This window comes from Macaca thibetana, chromosome 8, assembly GCF_024542745.1.
Source record: "Macaca thibetana thibetana isolate TM-01 chromosome 8, ASM2454274v1, whole genome shotgun sequence".
Classification (NCBI taxonomy): Eukaryota; Metazoa; Chordata; class Mammalia; order Primates; family Cercopithecidae; genus Macaca; species Macaca thibetana.
In genome coordinates, this window is record NC_065585.1 from 534,760 (window position 1) to 560,519 (window position 25,760).

The 25,760-nt window shown below is 52.5% G+C and overlaps 2 protein-coding genes across 5 annotated transcripts in view; both read left to right on the forward strand.

Moving 5' to 3' along the window:
- C8H8orf82 (chromosome 8 C8orf82 homolog) overlaps positions 1 to 25,760 on the forward strand; it is a 152,134-nt gene that overhangs the window by 109,110 nt on the left and 17,264 nt on the right. The window lies entirely within an intron of this gene.
- The window catches only part of ARHGAP39 (Rho GTPase activating protein 39), a 144,219-nt gene that overhangs the window by 104,142 nt on the left and 14,317 nt on the right, over positions 1 to 25,760 (forward strand). For all 3 annotated transcript variants that reach the window (XM_050800836.1, XM_050800839.1, XM_050800837.1), the window contains exons 4-6: positions 13,227 to 13,310; positions 20,401 to 21,763; positions 23,140 to 23,701. In XM_050800836.1, the coding sequence (XP_050656793.1) occupies positions 13,227 to 13,310; positions 20,401 to 21,763; positions 23,140 to 23,701 (2,009 nt within the window). The remainder of the gene's footprint in view (positions 1 to 13,226; positions 13,311 to 20,400; positions 21,764 to 23,139; positions 23,702 to 25,760) is intronic.

A 25,760-nucleotide genomic window follows, 5' to 3' on the forward strand; every position in this document is an offset into this window, starting at 1 on the left:
GCCTTGGCCTCCTGAGTAGCTGGGATTACAGGCATGAGCCACCACGCCTGGTTAATTGTTGTATTTTTAGTAGAGATGTGGTTTCACCATGTTGGCCAGGCTGGTCTCGAACTCTTGACCTCTAGTAATCTGCCCGCCCCAACTTCCCAAAGTGCTGGAATTACAGGCCTGAGCCACTGCGCCAGCCTCAGCATATAAGCTTTTCTGTTGTCCTCTCTGTCTTCATGTTCCCCACACCTACTACTCTGTGTTTTTGTTAACATTTGGATGGATATCTTCCTGCCCTTGCCCTGATGTTTCTGTCTCTCCAAGTGTGTCAACTTTATGGAAGGAAAATTGAAAGGCAATAAACCACACACTTTTAAAGCGTGTATTTTGTTTTTTTTGTTTTTTTTGTTTTTTTTTTTGAGATGGAGTCTCGCTCTGTCGCCCAGGCTGGAGTGCAGTGGCCGGATCTCAGCTCACTGCAAGCTCCGCCTCCCGGGTTCACGCCATTCTCCTGCCTCAGCCTCCTGAGTAGCTGGGACTGCAGGCGGCCGCCACCACGCCCGGCTAGTTTTTTGTATTTTTTAATAGAGACGGGGTTTCACCGTGTTAGCCAGGATGGTCTCGATCTCCTGACCTCGTGATCCATCCGTCTCGGCCTCCCAAAGTGCTGGGATTACAGGCTTGAGCCACCGCGCCCAGCCTAAAGCATGTATTTTGATAAGTCTTGCATGTACACACCCATGACCATCACCACAATTAAGGCACTTTCCACTGGTGCCAGAAGCCTCCTTGCCCTCCTGTCCCCCTGCCTGTCTCTGCACAATCCTCCACGTTCCTAAGGAACCGTCCATCTACCTCTTTCACTGTAGATTAGTTTGTGTTTTGTAGAATTTTACATAAAAGGGCTCAAGCAGTATGCTCTCTTTTTTGTCATCTTCCACCGCATGTAACTGCTTTGACATGTTGTTGCATGTATCAGTATTTATTCCTTTTTCACTGCCTAGTAGGTACCACTGTATGGATGTACTACCTTTTGATGGGCATTGGGGTTGTTTGGAGGTTTGGGCTATTACAGATAAAACTGCTGTGAGGCGGGGCGCAGTGGCTCAAGCCTGTAATCCCAGCACTTTGGGAGGCCGAGACGGGCGGATCACAAGGTCAGGAGATCGAGACCATCCTGGCTAACCTGGTGAAACCCTGTCTCTATTAAAAAATACAAAAAACTAGCCGGGCGAGGTGGCGGCGCCTGTAGTCCCAGCTACTTGGGAGGCTGAGGCAGGAGAATGGCTTAAACCCGGGAGGCGGAGCTTGCAGTGAGCGGAGATCTGGCCACTGCACTCCAGCCTGGGTGACAGAGCTGCCTGGGTGACAGAACGAGACTCCGTCTCAAAAACAAACAAACAAAAAAAAACTGCTGTGAACGTTCATGTGCAAGTCTTTGTTTGGACATACATTTTTATTTCTCTCAAAATACCCAGGAGTATTTTGAGGCTCTGTAGTTAGGTACATAAACATTTAGGATTATGTCTTCTTGACGGATCAATCCCGTCATCATTGACCCTCTTTGTTCCTAGAAATATTCTTTGCTCCAAAATCTACTTACATTAATATTGGCACTCCAGCTTTCTTTTGATTCGTGTTAGCATGGTACTTCTTTTTTCAACCTTTTACTTTTTACCTATTCTTTTGTCTTTATTATGATTTTTCTTGTAGTCATCATATTATTATGTCACATGTTTTTATTCAATCTGAACATCCCTGCCTGTTTATTGAGGGATTTAGACCATTAACACAATGCGATGATGTATATGGTTAGGCTTAAATCTGTCATCTTGCTGTTTGGTTTGTTGTCTCTTTTGTTCTCAATCCCTTTTTCTTTTTTTTTTTTTTTCCTTCTGCATTAATCAAGCATTTTTAAATTCACCTTTATCTCCTTTTGTTGGATTCTTAATTATGGTCTTTGCTGTTTGTTAGTGATTGTTTTAGGGTTTATGTATTATCTTAACTTATCATCATCAACTTTCAAATGATATTATCCCACTTCATAAATGATGTAAGAACCTAACAGCATTTATTAGGCTCCATTTCTCTCCAATTTTGTCCTGTTGCTGTCAAGTATGTTACTTTTCTACATGTTATCAATGTCTCAATACATTGTTATCATTTTTACTTTAAACAGTCAGTTATCATTTAAAGAGATTTTAATACTAAGCAAACATTTCTACATCAGCCCACACAGTTCCTGTTTCCCGTGCTCTTGATTGCTTATGTGGATCCAGATTCATGTCCATCTGGTGGCATTTCTTTCTGCTTCAAGGACTTCATGTAACATTTACTGAAGTGCAAGTCTGCTGCTGGTAATGACTTCTTTTAGCTTTTGTGTTTTTGAAAAAGTCTTCCATCATTTTTTTTTTTTTGAGACGGAATCTCACTCTGTTGCCCAGGCTGGAGTGCAGTGGTGTGATCTCAGCTCACTGCAACTGCTGCCCGCCAGGTTCATGTGATTCTCCTGCCTTAGCCTCCCGAGTAGCTGGGACTACAGGCGTGCACCACCACACCCTGCTAATTTTTGTATTTTTTTTGATAAAGACAGGATTTCACCATGTTGGCCGGGCTGATCTCGAACTCCTGACTTCAGTTAATCTGCCCACCTCAGCCTTCCAAAGTGCTGGGATTACAGGCATCAGCCACCATGCCTGGCCTCATCTTCATTTTTGAAGGCTACTTTTGCTGGGTGTAGGTTAAGATTTATTCTTTTTGCCACTTCATTGTCTTCTGGCTTGCATTATTTCTAACAAGAAATCAGCTGTCATTCTTATCTTTGTATTTCTTTACATAACGTGTCTTTTAACTCTAACTCCTTTCTTTTTTTTTTTTTTTTGAGATGGAGTCTTACTCTGTCACCTAGGCTGGATACAGTGGTGTGATCTCGGCTCACTGCAGCCTCTGTCTCCTGGTTTCCAGCAAATCTCCTGCCCCAGTCTCCCAAGTATCTGGGATTAGAGGCATGCACCACCATGCCCAGCTAATTTTCTATTTTTAGTAGAGCCAGGGTTTCAACATGTTGGCTAGGCTGGCCTCAAACTCCTGACCTCAAGTGATCTGCCCACCTTGGCCTCCCAAAGTGCTGGGATTACAGGCATGAGCCACCATACCCAGCCGATTTCATTCTATTTTTTTGAGACAGGGTCTGGCTCTGTCACCCAGGCTGGAGTGGAATGGCATGATCTCTGCTCATTGCACCCCTTTGCCTCCCAGTCTAAACCATCCCCCGACCTCAGCACCTAAGACCACAGGTGCCCACCACCACACTCAGCTTGTTTTTGTATTTTTGGTAGAGATGGGGTTTTACCATATTGCCCAGGGTGGTCTCAAACTCTTGGACTCAAGCGATCCACCTGCCTTGGCCCCCAAAGTGCTGAATTTACAGGAGTGAGCCACCACACCTGGCTCTAGCTCCTTTATTTTCTCTATTTTGCTCATTTTAAGCAATTTGCTTAAGATAGGCGTTTATGTCATTTTCTTCATGTTTCTTATGCTTGGGGTTCATGTAGCTTCTTGGACCTATCAGTTTATAGTCTTCATCACGTTTGAGAAATTTTCAGTCATTTTTTTTCTTCCAAAACAAAACTTTTTTTTTTTTTTTTTTTTTTAAGGCAGGGTCTCGCTCTGTAGCCCAGGCTGAAGTGCAGTGGCACAATCACAAATGATGGCAGCCTCAACCTCCTGGGCTTAAGCGATCCTCCCAATCCTCCCACCTCTGCTTCCTGAGTAGCTGGGACCACAAGCTTACACACCTCCATACCCTGCCAATTTTTTTTTTTTTTTTTTTTTTTTTTTTTTCTGTAGAGATGGTGTCTCTCTGTGTTTCCCAGGCTGGTCTCAAACTCCTGGGCTCAAGCAATCCTCCCATCTCAGCCTCCCATAGTGCGACAAGTGTGAGCCACTGTGCCTGGCCCTTTCCTTAGATTCTGTGTGTGCCCAAACCCCCACCCAGCACTCCAGTTATGTTTCAGGTCACTTGAAGTCGTCCTGCAGCTCTCTGACTCCATGGGATGATTTCCTCTTCTCTTTTCTTTCCTTTTCTTTCCTTTTTTAAGATGGAGTCAGCCGTGCTCAGTGGCTCAAGCCTGTAATCCCAGCACTGTGGGAGGCCGAGACGGGCGGATCACGAGGTCAGGAGATCGAGACCATCCTGGCTAACACGGTGAAACCCCGTCTCTACTAAAAAAATACAAAAAAAAAAAAAAAAACTAGCCGGGCAAGGTGGCGGTGCCTGTAGTCCCAGCTACTCGGGAGGCTGAGGCAGGAGAATGGTGTGAACCTGGGAGGCGGAGCTTGCAGTGAGCTGAGATCCGGCCACTGCACTCCAGCCTGGGTGGCAGAGCGAGACTCCGTCTCAAAAAATAAAAAAATAAAAAATAAATAAAATAAAATAAAAAAGATGAAATCTTGCTCTACCGCCCAGGCTGGAGTGCAGTGGCACAATCTCGGCTCACTGCAACCTCCACCTCCTGGGTTCAAGCGATTCTCCTGCCTCAGCCTCCCGAGTGACTGGGATTACAGGCACACGCCACCACACCTGGCTAATTTTTGTATTTTTAGTAGAGACATGGTTTCACCACATTGCCCAGGCTGACCTTGTACTCCTGACCTCAAGTGATCCACCTGCCTTGGCCTCCCTGAGTAGTGGGATTACAGGCATGAACCACTGCGCTCAGTCCCACTTTCTCTTTTTTCTTTGTTTTTCCTCTTTGTTTTTTGTAGGTTTAATTTTGGATCATTTCTATTGTTGTGCTTTCAAATTCACTAAACTTTTTTTTCTTTCTAGTGGTGGATTTGATTTTGTTTTGAGGCAAGGCCTTGCTGTTGCCCAGGCTGGAATGCAGTGATGCAGTCTCGGCTCACTGCAGCCTCAACCTCCTGGGCCCAGACAATCCTCTCAGCCTTCCAAGTAGCTGAGACTACAGGCACATGTTACTACACTGGGCTAATTTATATATATATAATTTTTTTTTTTTGAGATGGAATTTCGCTCTTGTTTCCCGGGCTGAAGTGCAATGGTGCAATCTCGGCTCACAGCAACGTCTGCCTCCCAGGTTCAAGCAATTCTCCTGTCTCAGCCTCCCAAGTAGCTAGGATTACATGCACATGCTTCCGTGCCCGGCTAATTTTTGTGTTTTTTAGGAGAGACAGGGCTTCATCATATTAGTCAGGCTGGTCTCGAACGCCTGACCTCATGATCTGCCCGTCTTGGCCTCCCAAAGTGCTGGGATTACAGGCTGAGTCACTGTGCCTAGCCAATTTTTTACTTTTTTTTTTTTTTTTTTAAGAGATCTCACTATGTTGCCCAGGCTGGTCTCAGACTCCTGGCCTCAAGTGGTTCTCCCGCCTCAGCCCCTCAGAGTGCTCATATTATAGGTGTGAGCCTCTATGCCCAGCCCCAGTGTATTTTTCATTTCAGACATCATAATACTTATCTCTAAAGCTTTGATTGGGTTCTTTTTTGTGTATTTTATGTCTCTACTTAACATATTCAGTCATTTCTCTAGCTTTTTGAACATACGGACTTTAGTAACTTTTAATGTCTTTCTCAATGGCTATCATTTGTGTCAATTTGGGGTTAGATTCAGCTGATTGAGTTTTCTTATAATCGTTCCCCCTTTTTTCCCCTTCTCCAAGTTATTGATAGAGATTCCGTGCATTTTGAGCAAGAACTTAAATCTTGTGAGCAAAAGTTGTTTGATATATGAGGAGAAGCCATCCCAGCAGAGGAAGCACCAGTGCCACGTCCCGAGAAGGAAGAGTATTTGGTGTGCCCAGGGAACAACGGGGGGCTGGTGCTGTTGCTCCGAGAAACCAAAAGGAGTTGGCATTCCTATCAGAACCAATTGCAGATGTTCATCTGTTGTTATTTGTGATGACATTTTACACGCTTCATCTGCAAAAATGTCTTTTTACACAGATAGATACTGCCAAATACTGGTATCAGTCCATGAGCATATGATTTGGAAGACATTTATCAAATTCTGCTGGATCTATATTTTGAGCTCAGAAAATATATCTGCTGCAAATTTGTGTGGGAATGGAAATCTCACTTTCTGTTTTAATTTTAGACACCATGGGAAGTAGATAAAGCAGCTTGACATTACTTTTTTTTTTTTTTTCTTTTTTTTGAGACAGAGTCTCGCTCTGTTGCCCAGGCTAGAGTGCAGTGGCGCCATCTCAGCTCACTGCAAGCTCCACCTCCCGGGTTCATAACTCTCCTGCTTCAGTCTCCCAAGTAGCTGGGACTACAGGCTCCTGCCACCACACCTGGCTAATTTTTTGTGTTTTTAGTAGAGACCAGCTTTCACTGTGTTAGGATAGTCTAGATCTCCTGACCTCGTGATCCGCCCGCCTCTGCCTCCCAAAATGCTGGGATTACAGGCGTGAGCCACTGCGCCCAGCCAACATTACTTATGATTCAGACGTTAGTTGTCATCGAAATAACTTTACTGCAATATAAGTTTCGCACGTAAGCACCGTTTGCTTTGTAATGTTAGGTTGAATTCATTAAGAAATGTTGTCAAGTCTGCAACAAAAATTAATTTCCAAAGTCATTAATTGTGCATTTATTTATTTTAATTAGTTAATTTTTTTTAGAGACAAGGTCTTGCTGTTACCCATGCTAGAATGCAGTGGTGCAATCACAGCTCACTGCAGCCTTGAACTCCTGGACTCCAGTGATCTTCCTCCAGAGCAGCTAGGACTATAGGCATATGCCACTGTGCCCAGCTAATTTTCTTTTCTTTTCTTTTCTTTTCTTTTCTTTTCTTTTTTTTTTTTTTTTTTTTTTTTTTTTTTTTTTTTTGTAGAGATAAAGTCTCACTATCTTGCCAGGCTGGTCTTGAACTCCTTGCCTCAAGTGATCCTCTTAACTCAGCCCCCTAAAGCATTGGGATTTTAGGGCTGAGCCATGATGCCCAGCCCTTTTTAGTGTTTAACAGTGGTTGAGGGAGGTTTTTCTCATGCAGAAAATTTTAGTCTTGGCCCAGAGTTTTCTAAAAAATGACAGTAAAACTTTGCCACTGCTAAGCTGTTGAACTTTGTGTGCTCAGGAATGTGAGAATATGTATCATCGATTTCTGACAAAAATTCATGGAACTAATGATGGCTAAGTCATGAGAGTGCATGGAGTTCATGTTGACGCCACTGTTTCAGTAACTCCTAATAGATGCAAATATTTTTTTACAAAGTATCTGCTAATGAATAACATAATCAACATAGGCTTATATTTTCACATGATCTTCAGTTTTCATATGCTTTGTAAGTTTGTCTAAGTAAGCCTTTTCTGATCCATGTATATTCTTAGCATGATCAGTTGTAGTTCATCTTAGTAGATTCCACTTCAGGTCATACAAAATTAGTATTTTTACAACTTATTTGAAAATACTGTGTGTTCCAGTTGTTCCACGTAGAGCAAGTGATAGAGGCTAATTTTTTGGTCACTTCAAGCTCAACATTGACTCCTTCAAACACAGCAGTACCAGTAACAACTGTCAGCTCATTAAGAGCCAAGGAAACCACTGGGGTCCTATGGAAACCACTGAAGTCCAGTGGAAACCACTAGGGTCTGATGGAAACCACTGGGGTCTGATGGAAACCACTAGAGTGTGATGGAAACCACTGGAATCTGATGGAAACCACTGGAGGGTGATGGAAACCACTGGAGTGTGATAGAAACCACTGGGGTCTGATGGAAACCACTGGAGTGTGATGGAAACCACTGGAGTGTGATGGAAACCACTGGAGTCTGATGGAAACCACTGGAATCTGATGGAAACCACTGGAGGGTGATGGAAACCACTGGGGTCTGATGGAAACCACTGGAGTGTGATGGAAACCACTAGAGTGTGATGGAAACCACTGGAGTGTGATAGAAACCACTGGAGTCTGATAGAAACCACTGGAGTGTGATGGAAACCACTGGGGTCCAGTGGAAACCACTGGAGTCTGATGGAAACCACTGGGGTCTGATGGAAACCACTGGAGTCTGATGGAAACCACTGGAGTGTGATGGAAACCACTGGGGTCTGATGGAAACCACTGGAGTGTGATGGAAACCACTGGAGTGTGATGGAAACCACTGGAGTGTGATAGAAACCACTGGAGTCTGATAGAAACCACTGGAGTGTGATGGAAACCACTGGGGTCCAGTGGAAACCACTGGAGTCTGATGGAAACCACTGGGGTCTGATGGAAACCACTGGAGTCTGATGGAAACCACTGGAGTGTGATGGAAACCACTTGAGTCTGATGGAAACCACTGGAGTCTGATGGAAACCACTGGAGTCTGATGGAAACCACTGGAGTGTGATAGAAACCACTGGGGTCTGATGGAAACCACTGGAGTGTGATAGAAACCACTGGAGTCTGATGGAAACCACTGGAGTCTGATGGAAACCACTGGAGTGTGATAGAAACCACTGCGGTCTGATGGAAACCACTGGGGTCAGATGGAAACCACTAGAGTGTGATGGAAACCACTGGGGTCCGATGGAAACCACTGGAGGGTGATGGGAAACACAGGAGGGTGATGGAAAACACTGAGGTGTGATGGAAACCACTGGAGTGTGACGGAAACCACTGGAGTGTGACGGAAACCACGGGGGTCTGACGGAAACCACGGGGGTCTGACGGAAACCACTGGAGTGTGGTGGGAACCACTGGGGTCCAACGGAAACCACTGGGGTCTGACGGAAGCCACTAGAGTGTGGTGGAAACCACTGGGGTCCAACGGAAACCACTGGGGTCCGACGGAAACCACTGGAGTGTGACAGAAACCACTGGAGTCCGACGGAAACCACTGGGGTCCGACGGAAACCACTGGGGTCCGACGGAAACCACTGGGGTCCAATGGAAACCACTGGAGTGCAATGGAAACCACTGGGGTCCTAGGGCTGTTGTGTTGCTCTCACTGTCCTCAATTCCTCAAGCAACTTTTCTTGCCAAAAGGCTAATAGTCTTAAGCAAGTTTATCATCTCTTGACACAGTTTTAGATGCTGTAATCAACACAAGGTCATTAACTTCCCATCAGTGAACAACGAGTGAGTCACGTGAGAACATACATTAGTGTAAGGGTCATTTTTATTTTTGTAAAGTAATTCTGCTGTGATGAAATGCTTCATTTCAGAGTTTCTGACAACTGTGTAAGTTGAGTCTATTGTGATGAGTACTTGCTGGAGTAGTGTCGACAGAGTGCTCTGCTAGCACAGCCACGGCATTACTGCCTCAGGAACACGACACTCATCTAGTTCAGTAGCAGAAGAGCCCACACTCCGCTGGTCCTCGAGCAGGACACTGAAGACTCACTTGCAGGGCGTCAGTCAGGTGACCAGTCAGAAACGGCAGGAGGGACGCGCTGATACGGATACAGCAGTAGTGGAGATGTCTTCGCCTGTGTGGTTTTCCACATAGACACAGTCCGTATTTCTGGCTTTTTGTTCTGTACCATAAGTACGTGTTTGAAGATATTGACCACCAGCCAACTTCAACATTTCCCACTTGTTTTTTTATTTTGTTTTGTTTTTGAGATGGAGTCTCGTTCTGTTGCCCAGGCTGGAGTGCAGTGGCAAGATCTCAGCTCACTGCAAGCTCCGCCTCCTGAGTTCAAGCAATTCTCCTGACTCAGCCTCCCGAGTAGCTGGGATTACAGGCACCCGCCACCACACCTGGCTATTTATTGTATTTTTAGTAGAGACGGGGTTTCACCATGTTGGTCAGGCTGGTCTCGAACTCTTGACCTCAAGTGATCTCCCCACCTTAGCCTCCCAAAGTGCTGGGATTACAGGCGTGAGTCACTGTGCCTGGCCACTTTGCTATTTGTTTATACAACTGATTTTAAAACATTTTTTAAATGACCTTTTTATTTGAGAAGCAGTGTACTTTCGTCATAGAAGATATGTATAATTACATAAAAGAAAATAAACACTTGTAATAGATATTAGTACTGTCTACCACAGGCCAAGCACACAAAATTCAAAATGCTCCATAATCTGGAACTTTTTGAGTGTCAACATGATGCCACAAGTGGAAAATGCCACACCTAACCTGCAGTTAAAACACAGTCAGAACTTTGTTTCATGCACAGAATTATTAAACATATTATATAAAATTGCCTTCAGGTTGTGTGGATAAGATATATATGAAACATAAATGAATTTTGTATTTCGACTTGGGTCCTATTCCAAGATATCTCATTTTGTATATGTATATGTAGATATTCCAAAATCCAAAACATTTAAATCCCAAGCATTTTAGATAAGGGTTCATCAACCTGCATTAATTTTCTGGCATATATCCTTGAGGTTTTTAAAATATTTTACCACAACCGTATTTCAGCAGCCACGTCATATTTCTCAGTAGGAGCAATGTGCTTACCTAGTCCCTGTCGCCAGACACATGACTGGTCTCCAGCCTACTTGCTGTGTATAAAAATTTTAATCCCTGTCTCCTGAATTCTTGTATATATTTGGGTCAATACTTGGGCTTTCTGTTGCATTCCAGAATCCATCCGTCTACTAGTACCACACTGCTTTAATTATGTAGCTTTTTGGTTTTTTGTTGAGACACAGTCGCTCCGTCACCCAGGCTGCAGTGCAGTTGCATGATCTCGGCTCACTGCAAACCTCCACCTCCCGGGTTCAAGTGATTCTCCTGACACAGTGACCACAGACATGTGTCACCGTACCGGCTAGTTTTGGGGTTTGTTTGTTTGAGACGGAGTCTCACTCTGTCACCAGGCTGGAGTGTAGTTGCATGATCTCGGCTCGCTGCAAACCTCTACCTCCCAGGTTCAAACAGTTCTCCTGATACGGTGACCACAGGCATTCATCACCATACCTGGCTAGTTTTGGGGGGTATTTTGTTTCTTTTTTTTTTTTGAGACAGAGTCTCACTCTGTCACCCAGGCTGGAGTGCAGTTGAGTGATCTTGGCTCACTGCAAGCTCCGCCTCCCAGGTTCAAGCCATTCTCCTGCCTGAGCCTCCCGAGTAGCTGGCACTACAGGTGTGCACCACCACACCTGGCTAATTTTTTTATATTTTTAGTAGAGACAGGGTTTCACCATATTGCCAGGCTGGTCTTGAACTCTTGACCTTGTGATCCGCCTACCTCGGCCTCCCAAAGTGCTGGGATTATGGTGTGAGCTACCGTGCCCAGCCCTAGTTTTTGCATTTTTCGTAGAGATGAGGTTTTGCCATGTTGGCCAGGCTGGTCTTGAACTCCTGACCTCAAGTGATCCACCCACCACCTCAGCCTCCCAAAGTGCTGGGATTACAGGCATGAGCCACCATGCCCAGCCTAATTATGTAGCTTTATATTACTGTTTATATAATCCTTTCTGCGGCCGGGCACGGTGGCTCAAGCCTGTAATCCCAGCACTTTGGGAGGCCGAGACTGGCGGATCACGAGGTCAGGAGATCGAGACTATCCTGGCTAATACGGTGAAACCCCGTCTCTACTAAAAAAAAATACAAAAAAACTAGCCAGGCAAGGTGGCGGGCGCCTGTAGTCCCAGCTACTCGGGAGGCTGAGGCAGGAGAATGGCGGGAACCCGGGAGGCGGAGCTTGCAGTGAGCTGAGATCCGGCCACTGCACTCCAGCCTGGGTGACAGAGCGAGACTCCGTCTCAAAAAAAAAAAAAAAAATCCTTTCTGGATTACTTCTCAGCTATTTTTACATGGGGCTTTTTGCAGGGAGCAGAGTAGGGGATGAACATACCAAACATTCTTAAGTTCTGAAAGCACTCCTGCTGGAAATTTTTCTTCAGCTCCCTACTGTCGCCACTTAATGAAATTATTACTAGAATTATATGGCTGGGCGTGGTGGCTCACGCCTGTAATCCCAGCACTTTGGGAGGCCAAGGCAGGTGGATCACCTGATGTCAGGAGTTCGAGACTAGCCTGACCAACATGGCAAAACCCTGTCTCTAATAAAAACACAAAAATTAGCCAGGCGTGGTGGCAGGGGCCTATAGTCCCAGCTACTTGGGAGGCCAAAGCAGGAGAATTGCTTGAACCTGGGAGATGGAGGTTGCAGTGAGCCAAAATCAAGATTGCACCCCTGCACTCAAGCCAGGATGAGAGAGTGAGACTCCATCCCCCCACCAAAAAAAAAAAAAAGACATTAAATGTATTAACTAATTTAGAAAGAAGTCATCTCTTTATGTTCATTGAATTTTCCCATTCAGGAGTGTGTTTCTCTGTTATGTATTCAGGTCTTCCTTTGTGTGTCTCAACAAGACTTGACAGTTTCATTCACATTGATACAGCACATTCCTCACTGACCTGTGCCTAGTACTTTTGTTGTTTTAATAAAGGTGGGCTTGGTTTCCAGCCAGTCGCCACCACACAGCACAGCCTCTGATGGCAGGTGGCATGTAAGCGAAGTCCCCACACTGCTGCTCGTTGCTCATTCGATTGCTTTAATTCCTCTAGGCTGACAACTGATGATCAGTTTTATGTCTTCCTTTCCAATATTTGAATCTTTTATGGGTTTTTTTTTTTCTTGTCCAAATGCATTGCCTAGCACTTCCAATATTGTATTAAACAATGGTGGTAAGGATAAATAATTCTTGCCCTGACTTTCATGGGTTTGCTCTCAGCCTTTTGCCACTGAATACGCTGAGGGCCTTGAGTTTAATTTGGATATTCTTAATCAGATTAAGTAAATTTTCTTCTACTTCTGGACTACTGAGAGTTGTTTTAAATCATAAATACTTACCGGTTTGATCACATACCTGTGAATATCTGTCGGGATAATCGCCTACTCAGCCATTCATTTCACAGATATTTGTTGTTCCAGACCCTGACCTTCAGCAGTCACAGTCTCCAAGGGTATTTCTAACCAAACTTCCTTCCCAGGTCATCTTTTTATGTCTGGCTGAAGCTGTGATTCTCACTAACCCCATCTCTGTGCCCTTAGAACAGCAGCCCTAGCTCCAGTGGCTCAAGCTTCTGAAATCCAGGTGTCCCAGGCGCCCCCGGCCTCTGGATGGGCCACAGTGGTGTGTCCCTGCTGGAAGGAGGTGGACTCAGGGCAGAAGATGAAGAATCCAGCTTGTGGGCAGGAACCAGGTTATTTCTAGGAAATTGAGGTGGCAGTGCCACATTCTTAAGTCAGGGAGAGGCTGGTTATGGTATTTTTAAATGATTGCACTTACATTCATGTCTCTTTCATTTTACTGTATTTCAGTTCTTCACCACCAGGAGTGTTCCTTGAGAAGGACTATGAGATTTACCGGGATTACAGTGCGGACGGCCAGCTTCTTCACTACAGGTAGAACCCGTGTCTCAGGCGTGGCCCTGTTTGCTGATGGGAGGATGGGCTCCTCAGCGAGCCAGGTTCACTGCGAGCGGGAGGTGCGTGGCGCGTAGCAGCAACACCACAGGGCCAGAGCTGGAAAGGCCGTAGAGGCCACAGTGCCAGGGGCCTGGGCAGAAGCCCCTTAGAGTTGCCCCAGGCCCATTGGCAGCCCCTGTCTAGGAACTTTGTCTCTGCCTAGCTTAGGCAGCCTGGAGCCTGAGGGGCTTCCCTCCTGCTGGTGGAGCGGCAAAGCGCTGGAGGGTCCTCAGTTAGGTCCACCCCTGGCAGCTCAGGCCACACGTGCCAAAGCACTTGCCAGGCCCTTCTGGAAGGTTGGCGCTAGTCACAGTGGAGAGGTGGGCTTTGGCTTCCAGTAGTCCTGGGTCAGCCTCACAGACTGCTGGAAGGTTCTGGAGACTCCCCTCAAGACCTACTGCCTTCACACTGGGCGGGCAGGGAGCTCCCTCCACCTCCCAGGATGTCTAGGCAGGGGCAGGCACCTGGATTTCTCCTCCTTGGCCAAGAGATGACCAGTTGGCTGCGGGAGATGCAGGGCCAGGGCCAGCTGCTGTTTCTGTAGGGGGGTGGGTGTCCACAGCACGGACCACCCAGGAGCACTGTGGTGCTGGGGAGGAAATGGAGGACCCGAGGGGGCTCTGGCATTTTGCACAGACGATTGAACGGCTGGAGCTTGGAAGTGGTGACGGTTTGTTTCTTACTTTTGTGTTTGTTGAACATTAGGGTTGCGGCAGGGATTTAGAGCCTGCCCTGGTCCCAGCAGTGTGTCTATTGGATGGAGGACAGGTTTTATAGCCTTCCCGAGCTTCCGTTTCCTCATCAGTGAGATGGATCTGGGCAGCTAACTGGTCAGTGCAAAGTGACAGAGCTCGTAGTGGAAGGACCACCCCCACTGTGGCAGGTCAGGTCCTGGCTCTGGTCACCAGCCTTGGGGCTTCCTGCAGACCCAGCATGTGCTTAGCGGACCAGCACGACTGCATCCTTCATGATGGACAGGCCCCCCTGGTCTTTGTTTGCCAGGCACCGCCTCAGCTCTGCCATCACCAGGGCACCATTCTCCCCAGAATCAAGAGTCTGACTCACTGGCAGTATCCCTGAGCTCATCTGCAGCTCCCACAGAGCTTTCAGGGAAGCAGGTGTCCCAGGTGAGGTGAGGAGGACCTTCTGGCCTCTCTGGGGATGTCAGGAGTGGGGATGGGTTGCTGAGCTAACCCCGCCCCAGCGTCCTGCTCCTCACACCTGCCAGGCCATTCTGGTGGCTCAGCCTCCTTCAGTCCCATGGAGCCAACTCTGGCCCCACGAGCTGACATACCAGGTGTTGGTCTCCACAAAGGTCCAAGGATCCTCCTGGAGGTCCGCAGTGCTCGCAACCCTCCAGTGGCTGCGCTTCCTGTGTCTTCTGCCTCTGCTGTGCCTTTGGCCCCTCTCAGGGGCTGGCACCTTTCACCTGGCTGGCGATTCAGCCTGATGAAGATCTCTGTTCAGACCACGAGTGTGTCCATGTGCTGGCCAGGCCCCCCTGACACAGGGCCAGCAGCTGCACCTCTGGGCCGTAAACTAATGGTTGGGAGGAGACAGCCCACATCGAGCTCTGTGTGGGGCATTGGGCTCCCTCTGGACCTGGCAGGGAGCAGAGGCCTTGCCACTGCATTGGGCGGCCCAGCCCAGCGTTTGCTGTGAGTAGTGCTGTGCATCCCTGAGGGCGATCCCTGGCCCTTGGCCAGTGTGGTGGTGGCAGCCTGGCCTCCTCCAGTGACCTAGTTGGGGGCTGCTCCACACCAGGCAGCTTGGCCACCTCCTCGTGCCCCTCCCCTGTCGCTGTCGTCCTGTCACTGAGACCTTGGGACAGAGGTTCAGTGGTGTCTGGAAGAAGAAGACACTGGGTCCACGGGGGGATGAGGGAGGCCTGCCGGTGTGCAGCAGCAGGGCACTGCCTCGGGGGGATTTCCGCACCCTGGGGTGATGCATGCATGTCTGGGGCGGCAGTGCCCTGGGGTGATATATGCATGTTTAGCTGGAAAGGTGGAGCAGGGCCGGGAAGTGGATAGCCAGACCCTGTCCTGAGACGTTCTCGGTCCTTTTTTGCTGAAACCTGCGTGCTCTGTGTGTTCTCATGATACATGGATGTGGGACTCACGCTTGCCAGATTGGCACTTGTAGATTGGTTGAGAGCAGGCACCCAGTGGAATCTGCCAAGCCAGTTCTTCCTATGATCTAGGGCTTCTGGAAGGAGGGAACTTATCTTCCTTGGGGAGTCAGTGAGAGGGCCTGCCATGCAGCAAGCTGGGCACAATTACAGACCGTGCCAACATCTCCTGGAGTGGAATGTTGAGTGTGCCAGGGTTCCATTGTGGCCGCTGGTAAGAGATACCGCCCTCAGCCAACCTGGACTCCCATCAGGAGTGAAGCTTCCCTCTGGACATGCTGGAGGCCTAGGTGTGAGCTGCCACAGCCATGCGGGTGCTTCTGGGAAGTGGGAGGAGAGCTGGTGTCCAGCCCCATGCCAGCCCCACAGGGGCTGAGAGCAGAACAGATGAGAGCCAGCCAGGCCTGCTGGGCTCAGGAGGCCTTGGAAGCCCCACTCTGCCCCCAGAGCATGCCTGGTGCTTCCTTTCACAAGTTGCCATCAGCATAATGGACCAGTGTGATGCCATGTGAGATGGCAAGAAATAAAGTCCCTGTGAAATAAATTATATGGGCGCAGTTCACTCAGGAAAAAGAAATTATAAACAAAAGCCAGGGAGCTAACCCAGCCCTGAGTTGCAGCGAAGGCGTACTATTACCTCAGCCTGGTAAAAGCACGTTGCTTCTGGTGTTCTCCGCATACTGAGATAGGAAAAAACGGAAAAGTCCCACCAGCTTGATACCAGCACTCAGGCTATCAAGAGACCACACCTAGAACAGCAGGATAGCAGTGGGGTCGCCCTGGCAGGCAGCCTGGCAGGGTCACGCCCAGAGGGAACACAGATGAGTGTGAGGTCACAGGGGACCCCGGGCCTGGAGGAGTGAAGTTGTTTTTCAAGCAGAATTTCAGACGTATGGTTTCTTGTTCTGTGTGAGTATAACTGTGTCTGTACTTAGGAACTTTGGCGGAGTGTTTTCCTCGGAAACCTGCAGCATTGGGTTGGGAGCCTGTCAGCTGCTGCCGCTGCCCACTTCTCCCAGCTCCATCCAGGCTTTGCATGCACAGCAGCTGTTTCGTAGAAGCGAAAGCAACAGGGAAGCGCTTCTGGCTGTGGTTTTGTTTCTGCTTTGGTTTATGTGCAGCACTCCCAATTCTTCCTCCAAAAATAGGCTCTGGGAGAAACAGCCCTCAGGGCCCTGAGTGTCATCCTGTCCTCTGTCACTGAGTCTGCCCTGCCCGCCTGACTTCAGCATTTTCAGAGGCCACGACCGCTCTTAAGATTTTCCAACTTCCCTTGCAGTTTGGAAGTGTCCACTGAACAACCTGTGTTGTGATGTTTGATTTCTGTTTTATTGAGAGATGGGGGAGATGGTCTTTCTGCACTGGTGTCCCTGCCCTACAGAGAGGTATGGCAGGGAGGGTGAGGAGGAGAAGGACAGGTTAGAGAAGGGGGAGGAGAGAGAGGCCTGGGGTTCCACTTGCCCCAGAGACATGGGAACGAGCTGGGCTCAGGAAGAGGGGCTGTGAAGGCCCGTCAGGGAGGCCGGACGGGCTGAAAGGGCAGACATTGCCCAGGAGGAAGCCCAGCAGGGGCAGCTGAGCCATGGGTGCTGTTCAGTGCTCCCCGGGGGCCCAGGACAAGCTCAGCCAACTAGGGGTGAGAATTACAGTCGGCGGGGCCTGGAGACTGGATGTGATTTGGGGGAGCTGAGGAGAAGGGCCAGGCAATGGGGTTGAGGAAACGCAGGCTCAGGAGCTGCCCCAGGGAGAGAGCGGAGCTGCCTAGATGGCAGAAGGGTGGGTGGGGCAGAGCGAGAGACCTCTTAAGAGACACTCTGGGCACCATGGGGCATGGTCCTCACCTAGCGTGGTCCTCACCTAGCTGCCACTGGGTCTGTGCTGCATGGCCTGGGGAGAGTGTCTGGGTCTCTCGGGGCTTCCCCATCTGTGACTCCGGTGCTCGGTGCTCGGCACAGGCCTCGGCCTGCATTGAGGAGGTGCTTGGCACACACGCGTGGCAGTGCCAGCCTCCTCCCCTGGCCAGGTGGGATCATCAGCATGGGGGCAGGTCCTCTGGCCTTCTTACCTTTCTTCATCTCTGCCCCAACTGGGCAGAACCCCTGTCCGTTCCTGGGATAGAGTGTGGCATCTGACCAGCAAGCCTTTCCCGTGCCCTCACCTCCCGTCACACTTACCCCACCCTCCGGCCGCCTGCCAGCCCCCCATCCTCCCTCAGCAACCCTAGACGGACAGCAGAAAGGCGTCTCCCTGGGGACACAGCAGGGCACCCTGTGCTGGGACCGTGTGCCAGCCCTTCCCTAGGCCTGCCCAGGCCTAAGGCAGTATCTGTTAAGTGGTAAAAAGAGTCACAGATATGCGAAACTGATGGTTCACATTTACCAAGGGTTTTCTGTGTCAGTGCTGAGCTCAGGGCCTTACTACATGCACATTGTTTTGTTGAATCTTCATCATAACTGAGAAGGAAACTGAGGCAGAAAGATATTAAGTGAAATCTGAGCTTTTGCAGCCAGAGAGCAACAGACTGGAGTTCAACCCCAGATCTCCCGAACTCTGGAGCCCTTCACCCCTCAGTGTCCCCAGGCCATGGAGGGGTTGACACCACAGCTGGCCCTCAGGGTTTGGTGGCCCCTGCCATACTGGCTGCCACCATCCACTCTGCCTCGCTAGCCCCTGGTGTCAGGTTGGGAGCAGCTTCCAGCAGCCATGAGCAGAAATCCCAGGAACAGGCACCTGCACTCTGCCCCTGGCTGCTGCCCTGACTTCTCGCCTGGGTGGTGTGGCCATGCTGAGCAGGCACACAGCCCAGTGTTCTGGAGCAGGTTGCCGCCCGGCCAGCAGGTCAGGGCGTGCCATGTCTTCCTGGTCTTGCCTCAGCAACCCCCCAGGCAATGGAGAATGTGGCCTTGTCCAGAAAGACCCCACATCAATCAGAGGGACACAACTGGCTTGTAAAATGTGTGGGGTTTCTACTTTTTTTGTTGTTTGTTTTAGAGATGGGGTCTCACTGTGTTGCCCAGGCTGGTCTCAAACTCCTGGCTTCAGGTGATCCTCCCACCTCAGCCTCCCCAAGTGCTGGAATTACAGATGTGAGCCAGCATGCCTGGCCAAATTCCTGGGGCTCTTTTTATTTTTATTTATTTATTTATTTTTAGATAGGGTCTCACTCTGTCACCCAGGCTGGAGAGCAGTGGTGCAATCATGGCTCACTGCAGCTTTGGCCTCCCTGAGCTTAAGCGATCCTCCCGCCCCAGCTTCCTGAGTAGCTGGGACTACAGGAGCACACCACCATATTCAGCTAATTGGTTTTTGTTTTTATAGAAATGGGGACTTGCTCTGTTGCCTGGGCTGGTCTTGAACCCCTGGACTCAAGTGATCCTCCTGCCTCAGCTTCCCAAAGTCTTTGGATTACAGACGTGAGCCACCGTTCCCAGCCATTCCCTATTTTTAAGCTACCTCGTTTGTAGTATTTTGTTATAGAAGCCTGAATGGACTAAGACAGTCCATTTAAGAGCAGATTAAACGTAGCTAAATAGAAAAGTAGTAAACTGGAAGGCAGCTGAGAAGAAAATATTCTGAAGTGTGGAGCTGCCAAGCAATGGAAACTGCTGCAGAACACACATGAAAACCACGCGGGGCTGGGCGAGGTGGCTCACGCCTGTAATCCCAGCACTTTGGGAGGCCGAGGTGGGCGGATCACAAGGTCAGGAGTTCGAGACCAGCCTGGCCAACATGATGAAACCCCATCTCTCTACTAAAAATACAAAAATTAACTGGGTGTGTTGGCACATGCCTGTAATCCCAGCTACTCGGGAGGCTGAGGCAGGAGAATCACTTGAACTTGGGAGGTGGAAGTTGAAGTGAGGCAAGACTGTGCCACTGCACTCCAGCCCAGCAGCAGAGCGAGACTCTGTCTCAAAAAACCAAAACCAAACCACGTGGTGTACAGTAAGAAAGAGTGCAGTTGGATTCCCAGAAGAGAGGAGAGAGGAAACGGGGTAAAAGTAACATTTGGAAATTGTAGAAGACGTCAGGCCCCAGGTGTACAAAGTGCTATGCATCCCAAATAGAGAACCACACCCAAGTGGCCTCCAGGAAATGGAAGGTTGTAGAGGGGCCCCTCATCTCTCCCTGGCAGCATCCTGGGTCCAGCACCCTGCATGGCAGGCACGGCTGTGGACACAGGACCAGTGCTGACCTTGGGCCTCCAGGGGTGGAGCACGTGTGGGCATTGCTTCTGCAGTGCTGCCCAGGGCAGGGTCTCCCTTGTTGCGGAGGAGGGAGTGGGGCTCATGCACTGGGTTGGGAGGACTGGTGGGGACGCAGACAGCGTGACTCCGGGAACTGCGGTGCCCTCAGCCAGGCGCGGGTGTTAGTGGAACCTGCAGATGTTGGAGTGAGCGTGTGACGGGCGGGGTCAGAGGAGGACAGTCCGTCTTTTTGGAGCTCACAGGAGCTCCCAGTTGGAAAATGGGGCCGTGGGATGCTGGTGGTGTGTGGGATGCTGGTGGTGTGCCCTGCTCCTGCTGGGCTCACCTGGACCGCTGGGACAGGTCCAACGCCACCGCTCAGCAGGAACACAGGGTCCAGGAGCCTGCCTGGCGGCCCAGGCAGCTCGGAGGACACTTGCACAGCATCCACAGTAAGGGCCGCGGTAAGGCCGCCCCCTGTTGTAGTTACAGAAGCAGCTCTGTGCCCGGTCAGGGGCTGGGATCAGAGCAGACAGACGCCTGGTCGTGGGCGGCAGCTCCAGGAGAGCCCCAGAGGGAGGGCTGTGAGGGCTGGGCCAGGGCAGGTGTGAGGGGCTCCAGGGCACAGGGCCCCAGTGAGGAAAGCGTACAACAGAGGGTTCGTGGGAGCCGCAGGCAGGCAGTCACCTGTGCCCGTCCACCCCCCACGCAGGACCTCCTCGCTGCGGTGGAACTTGGGTGCCAAAGAGCGCATGCTCATCAAGGTCGCTGACCGCGAGCCCAGCTTTCTCGCCGCCCAGGGCAATGGCTACGCCCCAGACGGCCCGCCTGGGGTCCGCTCGCGCAGACCCTCCGGCAGCCAGCACTCGCCCAGCCTGCAGACCTTCGCCCCGGAGGCTGACGGCACCATCTTCTTCCCAGAGAGGAGGCCGTCACCCTTCCTGAAGAGGGCCGAGCTACCCGGGAGCAGCTCCCCGCTGCTGGCCCAGCCCCGAAAGCCCTCCGGGGACTCGCAGCCCTCTTCCCCGCGCTATGGCTATGAGCCCCCGCTCTACGAGGAGCCCCCAGTGGAGTACCAGGCCCCCATCTACGATGAGCCCCCCATGGACGTGCAGTTCGAGGCTGGCGGGGGCTACCAGGCCGGCTCTCCCCAGCGGTCCCCGGGCCGCAAGCCCCGGCCGTTCCTCCAGCCCAACAAGCAGGGTCCGCCTTCGCCCTGCCAGCAGCTGATGCTCACCAAGCAGAAGTGCCCCGAGCGCTTCCTGAGCCTGGAGTACAGTCCGGCCGGCAAGGAGTACGTGCGGCAGCTGGTCTATGTGGAGCAGGCGGGCTCCAGCCCCAAGCTGCGCGCCGGCCCGCGGCACAAGTACGCGCCCAACCCCGGCGGGGGTTCCTACTCCCTGCAGCCCAGCCCCTGCCTGCTGAGGGACCAGCGCCTGGGCGTCAAGTCCGGAGACTACAGCACCATGGAGGGACCTGAGCTGCGGCACAGCCAGCCGCCCACGCCGCTGCCACAGGCCCAGGAGGACGCCATGTCCTGGTCCAGCCAGCAGGACACCTTGTCCTCCACAGGCTACTCCCCGGGCACGCGCAAGCGAAAGAGCAGAAAGCCCTCTCTTTGCCAAGCCACCAGTGCCACCCCCACCGAGGGCCCCGGGGACCTGCTTGTGGAGCAGCCCCTGGCGGAGGAACAGCCCCCGTGCGGGACCAGCCTCGCTCCTGTGAAGCGAGCGGAAGGTGAGGCCGACGGGGCGCGGGGCGCGGCCGAGCCCTTCCTGGCACAGGCTCGGCTGGCCTGGGAGGCACAGCAGGCCCATTTCCACATGAAGCAGAGGAGCAGCTGGGACTCCCAGCAGGACGGCTCTGGCTACGAGAGCGACGGCGCCCTGCCACTGCCCATGCCCGGGCCGGTGGTGCGGGCCTTCAGCGAGGACGAGGCGCTGGCCCAGCAGGAGAACAAGCACTGGAGGAGGGGTACCTTCGAGAAGCTCGGCTTCCCCCAGATCCTACTGGAGAAGAGCGTCTCCGTGCAGACCAACCTGGCCTCGCCAGAGCCCTACCTCCACCCCTCACAGGTGAGGGCCCTGCGGGTGGAGCTGAGCCTGAGGGCCTGGGGCTAAGGCCTGGGGCCAGCGCAGTCAGAGTGGGCCCCGTGGGCTGGGCACAGGAGACCTGGCGTCCAGGGCGTGCACACAGCACGCAGAGTTTTGAAGCCCTGTGTCTCCGGGGCCCTGGGCACTCCAGCAGGCTGTCACAGCTGAGCCGGGAGTCCATGAGGAGGCTGCCGTGGGGTGTGGGCTGCTGGGGGTTCCCTGGCAGTGCCTTCCTCATCCTGGGGGCACCTGGGAGCTGGAGGCCACACCCTGACTCCAGCAACAGAACAGAGGCAGCCTCAGCAGACTGGGAGGGTGGTGGCCACCAGAGCCGTGGCCGGGGCTCCTGAGGAGCGGGCAGCCAGGGTGTCGGGGGCTCCCTGGTGTTTCTCAAAGCCAGTCTCCGAGGCTCCCTAGGGTAGGAAGAACTGCTGAGGGGTCAGAGGCCCCAGGAATTCAGGGATGTTGCACCCAGCCTGGGGCCTCTGGCATGTTCCCCACCTGGCTCCTGGAGCTGAAGGAGGCCAGATCCCATGGAGGCCACGTGCACCTCTGTCCAGCATCTCCGTCCTTGTTCTCACCTCCTGACCCTGGCCTTTCACACTGGTCGGCTGCAGAAACAGGAAGCCTCTGCCTCACGGGGTGAGGCAGAGGGCAGGCCTAGCGTCTGAGGACCCAGGAGGGTGGAGGAGGAACCCAGGGAGCTTCCTGGGGTGGGGAGGCCTTGAGGGCCTGGGTGGCCTCCATAGTCTCCAGGATGGAGACCTCAGAACACCTTCCAGGCTGTGCTTTTGTCCACTGCTCAAGATGCAGGAGGACAAGAGGGCAGAGATGCCCAGGGTGCGTGGACCAGGGTCCTCTCAGAGCCACAGGCAGGGAGGGGCCTCCTGGAGGTTGGCCTGGGGTGAAGGCTGGAGGAAGGGCCTGGGGTCACAGCAGTGAAGGGATTGGGAACCAGACAGCGCTTTTACCTGGTGTGAACTGCAGCCTTCCGTGCCTGAACAAGGGTACTGACACTTCTCAGGGGGTGGCAGAGTAAGGTCAGCCCCCTGGGGATGCCAGCGGATGCTCCCCTTCCTCCTGCTTCACCCTCAGCCAGGTCACCTGGGTCACCCATCAGCAGGCTGCCTTGCCACACCTTGGCAGTACAGGGCTCCAGAGCCCCAGCCGCATCTGTGGACAGGCTGGGCTCCCCTGGGCCTCCCCCTCAGGCAGCCTTGTGGTGAGCAGGGCAGGCCTCTCACCTGACTGGCTCTGGTGGGGCTCCAGCTCACACTTCTGGGGACTGTGGCCCAGTGAGCCCAACTGCCTGGCCCTCCTCCACCCCCTAACAGCCCAGCCCCATTTGTCCTTCTCAGTCTGAGGACCTCGGTGCCTGTGCCCAGTTTGAGAGCAGCCGGCAGAGCCGCAGCGGCATTCCCAGCGCCAGCTGCGTCTTCCCCACCTTCACGCTGCGCAAGCCCTCCTCGGAGACGGACATCGAGAACTGGGCCTCCAAGCACTTCAACAAGCACACTCAGGGCCTCTTCCGGCGGAAGGTGTCCATCGCCAACATGCTGGCCTGGAGCAGCGAGTCCATCAAGAAGCCCATGATCGTGACAAGCGACCGGCATGTGAAGAAGGAGGCCTGCGAGCTCTTCAAGCTGATTCAAATGTACATGGGTGACCGGCGGGCCAAGGCCGACCCGCTGCACGTGGCCCTGGAGGTCGCCACCAAGGGCTGGAGCGTGCAGGGCCTGCGGGACGAGCTCTACATCCAGCTGTGCCGGCAGACCACTGAGAACTTCCGCCTGGAGAGCCTGGCCCGCGGCTGGGAGCTCATGGCCATCTGCCTAGCCTTTTTCCCGCCCACTCCCAAGTTCCACTCCTACCTGGAAGGCTACATCTACCGACACATGGACCCCGTCAATGACACCAAAGGTAAGGCCATGCACGGGCTCTGCCTCCAGCTCAGGTAAGGGCAGTGGAGAGGGCTCCTACTGTGCTGGGCGGCAGCTGGTGAAGTCCCTGGCAGCCCTCCACACAGGGCCGTGGCTTGACACACACCTCCCGAAACACCCCACACCCTGTGTGGCCTCTTTCTGGAGCCCCACCTAGCACTGAGGCGAAGAGCTCCGGAGCCCTGGCAGACACGAGGGCGTGGGACCTTGATGGCTGCATCCACTCTGCTCCAAGCCCACCACGGCCAGTCCCGCTCCCTGACAAGGGCAGGCACGAAGAGGCTGAGGGCAGAGCAGCCGTGGTCAGGCCCCTGCATGCCTGCTGCACTCGCCTTCTGCCATCCATGGCCTAGAGGGGTTACTACCCTGGCAAGACCCAGGTTGTCTGTTCTGGGCATGATCCTGGCAGAAGGCTCCTGTGAGCAGGCAGCAGCTCAGTGACCGTGGCTCACATGCAGGTCATGCAGTACCTGAGCTGCCCCGAAGCTGCCCCATGGGGTCGTAAGTTGGAGCTGTCAACCCATCCTGATGGCTGCCTGGGGCAACGTGGGAGGCCAGAGTCTGCCCAGGGCTCTCCAAGACGATGCTTCAGGTGTGCTGGGCCCAGGCCATGGTGCCGTCAGCCAGACAGCCCTGTGTCTGCAGCAAGCCGCTCTCTACCTCACATTGTGGGTATCTGCAGGGCACAGCCACAGAACTGATGTCCAGAAATGCACGCACACACACATGCACGCATGCACACACACCCTCCAGGTCAGACATGTCATGGACTGTTCTGTGGTAGTGAGAGCCCACCCTGGTCTGGCCTTTGCCTCTGCAGAGATTGAGCCCCTGGTCAGGGCCTTGCTGGGCTTTACCCCTATTACCCCCAGCCCAGGTGTGGGGAAGGTGGCTCACAAGCTGCTGTGGGCACAGAGGCAGGGTGGAGGCCACAGGGCAATGGGAGGTTCCTGGGGACAGTGTTGGGTGTAGGCACCACCCAGTCCGTCAGCTGTTTGTGGGGAGATTTTGGAAGCCATGCAGTTTCACCCGACTTTTCAACACAAAATCACAGCAGAGGCAGAGCTTGGCAGGCGGCTGGGCTCTGCATGTGCAGAGGGGGACCAGAGCAGGGTGCCAGGCAGGCTGGGCTGGCCCGTGAAGCCCAGTCCCTGGTCCTGGGCCCTTCAAGAAGCAGGTGAAGTCCTAGGGGCTGTGCTCCTGTTGGCGTTGCAGTTCACCTCCTCGCCCTCTTCCAGAAGGGCCTGGGAATGTCGTGCCTGAGCTGGAGGCTGTGGAACTGAGCCCCTGCTGCTCAGCACAGCATGCAGCCCACAGTGGGTACCCAAGAGTAGGCAAGTGAAGGGCCAGGAGACAGCCAGACAAAGGCCTGAGATTCCTTGGGCCCATCTTGGGCCAGCTGCCCAGCCAGTGTGTGGCGGGGCCTTTTCTGCTGTATGTAAGTAGAGGCTGTGGCCTCCTAGAGGAGTGTGTGCTCCAGGCCACTGCCTTTCACACGTAGGCTCATGTGCCTTTGTCCTCGTATCTTATAGCTGTGGGCTCCTGGCCTGCATGGAAAAAGGAATCAGGCTTCAACCTGGGTGGCCATGGCTTCAGAGCTCTGCCAAGGAAGGCCCATGAAGGCCAAGAGCACTGTCTGGGTTGGAGCGACAGCAGGGCTGGGGCTCTGTGCAGTCCCACTGGCAGGCAGCCTGCATCTAGGCTGTGGTACTATGGCCACCCTCACAGCCAGAACCCCATCTCCAGCCCCAGGGTCCACTCCTAGGTTCATCTGTCAGGGTCCCTGATTGACCCTGAGCCCAGAGGAGAGGCCTCTACATACACGGTGGCCATCCCTTCCCAAATGAGCCTCACACCCTTCCAGCCAGCCTCCTGCTGCTCAGAAAGACAGGCCCAGCCAGGCACAGCGGCTCACACCTGGAGTCCCAGCACTTTGGGCCGAGGCAAGAGGATCCCTTGAGCCTGGGAGTTTGAGACCAGCCTGGGCAACAGAGTGAGACCCTGTCTTTATGAAAAATGTTATAAAGGAAATTAGCCAG